Below are 2,926 nucleotides of genomic sequence, written 5' to 3'. Positions count from 1 at the left end.
CATGATGCGAACACCAATGACATATACTGCTACTAGAGTCTACAAAGAACACATATTTGTGCTTTTGTAGCACTGCATCAGCTTGCGTAATTGCCATTGTCAGTCAATTATGGTCTTTTCATTGGACTAAGATCTTTTCCGGATCAATTATATCTGGATCCGCGAGATCAAAACATTTTGGCGGTTCGTAATAAATCGTGTGGCCAGAAATCAATTCATATGTTCAACGCGTCTTCTCCTTCCCTTCTCCTCTGCAATCACCAGGAATCCTGCAGTTTTGAAGTCCTCTGCAATCCCCAATTGGTCTTCTACAAGCTGCAAATCTATTTGATGTGAATGCCCCCTACTTCCCAAGATCAGTAGCCCACCCATTCTGTTGAAGGGTAGAATATTAAAGATTAGTGTAAATATCAGTTTACTACCTTCAAGTTTTGTGGTTTTCAATATTTGGTACATGAAGTTTTTTTCGTCCCAGATTCATACCTAAAGTATTAATTTTCGGACAGTCTCATAGATCCGTTAGTCAAACTGTTAACTCTGCCATTAACTGATGATGTGGTGCCTATGTGGACAATGACTAGATGCCACATGTCATTAAAGGGTCCACGTGGAAATTAAAAATTCAAAAAAATAATTATTTAAAGAAAAGTTATAAAAAAATTAATTAAAAAAAAAAAAAAAAAAAGCAAAACCCAAATCGTCTTCCCCAAATCCCCCCGTGCCCACCCCGATCACCTGTAAGCACTTCCCTCCCCATTGCGCCTCCATCCCACCTTTTCCCATCCCCCATCATCCTTCCCAAAAATCTTGTCGTCGCCACTCGAGCCCACCCCCTTCTCCCATCCCAAAAATCCCGTTGTCGCCCTCATTCTCTAACTCCACCACCCTTTGTGGTCCATTCCTCTCTAGATCCCCCCTCAGCTCTTCCATCGCCGCCTTCAACCTCCTGAACTCCCACATCAGAACCTTCGGCCCCTTCCACCCAACCCTCCATCTCTTCCAACATAACCACCAGCGCACCAAAACAAATCAAGAATCGAATCACCATTTTTCACCGTCGCAAAACCCAAATAAGCGCAGCTCTTTGCGAATTTCAACTCCCAGCTCCAAATCGTCGGTTCCAACGGCGATTTTAAATTCGAGGACACTAGGAAGCCAGAAATGGAAGATAAAAAAGCTCAAAGTGTGGACGACGGGGGCGAATGCGAGAGCAAAAACGAAAACAATTTCTCTTTCACACCCACGAACGTCGATGGTTCACCGATTTTCGCGGATGATATATTACAAAACGACCAGATCCAACTGGTATTTCTGATTTTCAACCAAGATCTTCTCTTCGCCGAAGCTGACGACGGCGATGCTTCCAGAGCCAGAGCGGCCTCGTCTGCAACTCTATCCTCGTCTCTAAGGCCACCGTTGAAGAAGCCTTTCTTCATAGTCGTCGTCGGCATCCGAGTTGGACAAGCTCAAAGGAGTCCCGGAAGGAATGTACGGCGAGTGGTCAAAGAAGCCGGTGGAGGCGGTGCTGGAGCTCCGTAACAAGAGCAATTCCACGAGATCTTTGAAGTTGTGGAGAGTCAGAGACTTGAAGCTCCGAAGCAACAGCGACAACAAAGACGTTTTTGTGTTCCTGAACCCTAAGTCGGCGGCGAGCCCAAAGTTGAGCCATGGATCGGCGGCGGATGGGAAGAGCAGCACTAAGATTCAAAAGACAGCGGAGAAAGTAAAGGGGAAGGCTAAGAAAGTCGAAATGATATTGTCTGCGCATGAGAAGAATGGGGGTTCTGTTTTTTTTTTTTCCACATGGACCCTTAATGACACGTGGCGTCCAGTCATTGTCCACATGGGTGCCACGTTATTAGTTAACAGCAGAGTTAACAATTTGATTAACAGATGTATGAGACTGTCCCGAAATTAATACTGTTGATGCACAAAATCAGCGAGGACTTTGGTACAACAAAAAGTGTCAAGTTTGTGACCTTCGCTTGGTTGCTTCGATCACTTGTGAAGATAAGTACGTAAATGAATAGGGACAGGGAAGCAAACACAAGATGTACGTGGTTCACCCAGATCGGCTACGTCCACGGAGTAGAGGAGTTCTCATTAATTGTGAAGGGTTTACAAAAATACATAGGTTCAAGCTCTCATTTTGTGAGTTCTAGTGAATAGTTTAGTACAAAATGACATTAGAGATTATTGTGGGAGAATGATCCCTATTTATAGAAGAGAGTTTCTAGTTTTGTTCTAACATTGACACGTGTCGTGTTGTGATTGGCTTCTGATGTTGACACGTGTCGAGCTGTGATTGGCTTCTGATGTCGACACGTGTCACATTGTGATTGACCTCCTGGTTGAAAGGAAGCTCTTCTGGGTCCTTGATGGTATAACGTTGACCGGTGCTCAGTAGTTTCGGGATTGGTCAAGTATGGTACAAACAGTGCTCCCCTAAGTTCCTGAGTGAGGGAAGCTCCTCGGTTGGGGACTTGCAAGATCCAAGCCATTGAGTAATCACGAAACTTCTAAGTACTGAAGTGTGGTATCATTTTCACGTGCCTTATCTATCTCATATGTAGATGTGGCATCTTCTCTGGAAGTACTTTTCCTCCATCCATGGGTGGTATCTTTAACCGATGAAGATGCACAAGGTAATGTATCAATTTCACTTGAAGCTTACTTGTAGTTTCAGGCTTGGTCAAGTGTGATACAAACCCTATAGTAGAAATCCCCCAAGTCGCCGAGCTAGGAGATCTGCCGAAAGAGGTGACAAACAAGGTAAGCAGTCAAACTTCCAAGCAAGCAACCCAGGATTGGAGGTTCGACTTTGGCTTCCGGTTGATTGTTCTCCTTCTCCTTGTCTCTCATTCAGCTGCCAGGATAAGGAGAAGCAAATGGAGAAGAGATGATATGAGATACTTTTGCTTTTGAA

At 44.4% G+C, this 2,926-nt stretch overlaps 1 protein-coding gene across 1 annotated transcript; it reads left to right on the top strand.

Annotated features, from left to right (window-relative positions):
* The first annotated feature begins 1,161 nt into the window (after positions 1–1,161).
* Positions 1,162–1,918, top strand: LOC114825079 (uncharacterized). The gene is made up of 2 exons (XM_029103417.2): positions 1,162–1,386; positions 1,439–1,918. Exons 1-2 carry the CDS (start codon positions 1,162–1,164, stop codon positions 1,916–1,918), a joined length of 705 nt encoding a protein of 234 aa, XP_028959250.2.
* The last annotated feature ends 1,008 nt before the right edge of the window (positions 1,919–2,926 follow it).

The sequence above is a fragment of the Malus domestica genome, chromosome 05 (genome assembly GCF_042453785.1).
Source record: "Malus domestica chromosome 05, GDT2T_hap1".
Taxonomy (NCBI): domain Eukaryota; kingdom Viridiplantae; phylum Streptophyta; class Magnoliopsida; order Rosales; family Rosaceae; genus Malus; species Malus domestica.
This window is presented reverse-complemented; position numbering and strand designations above follow the sequence as displayed.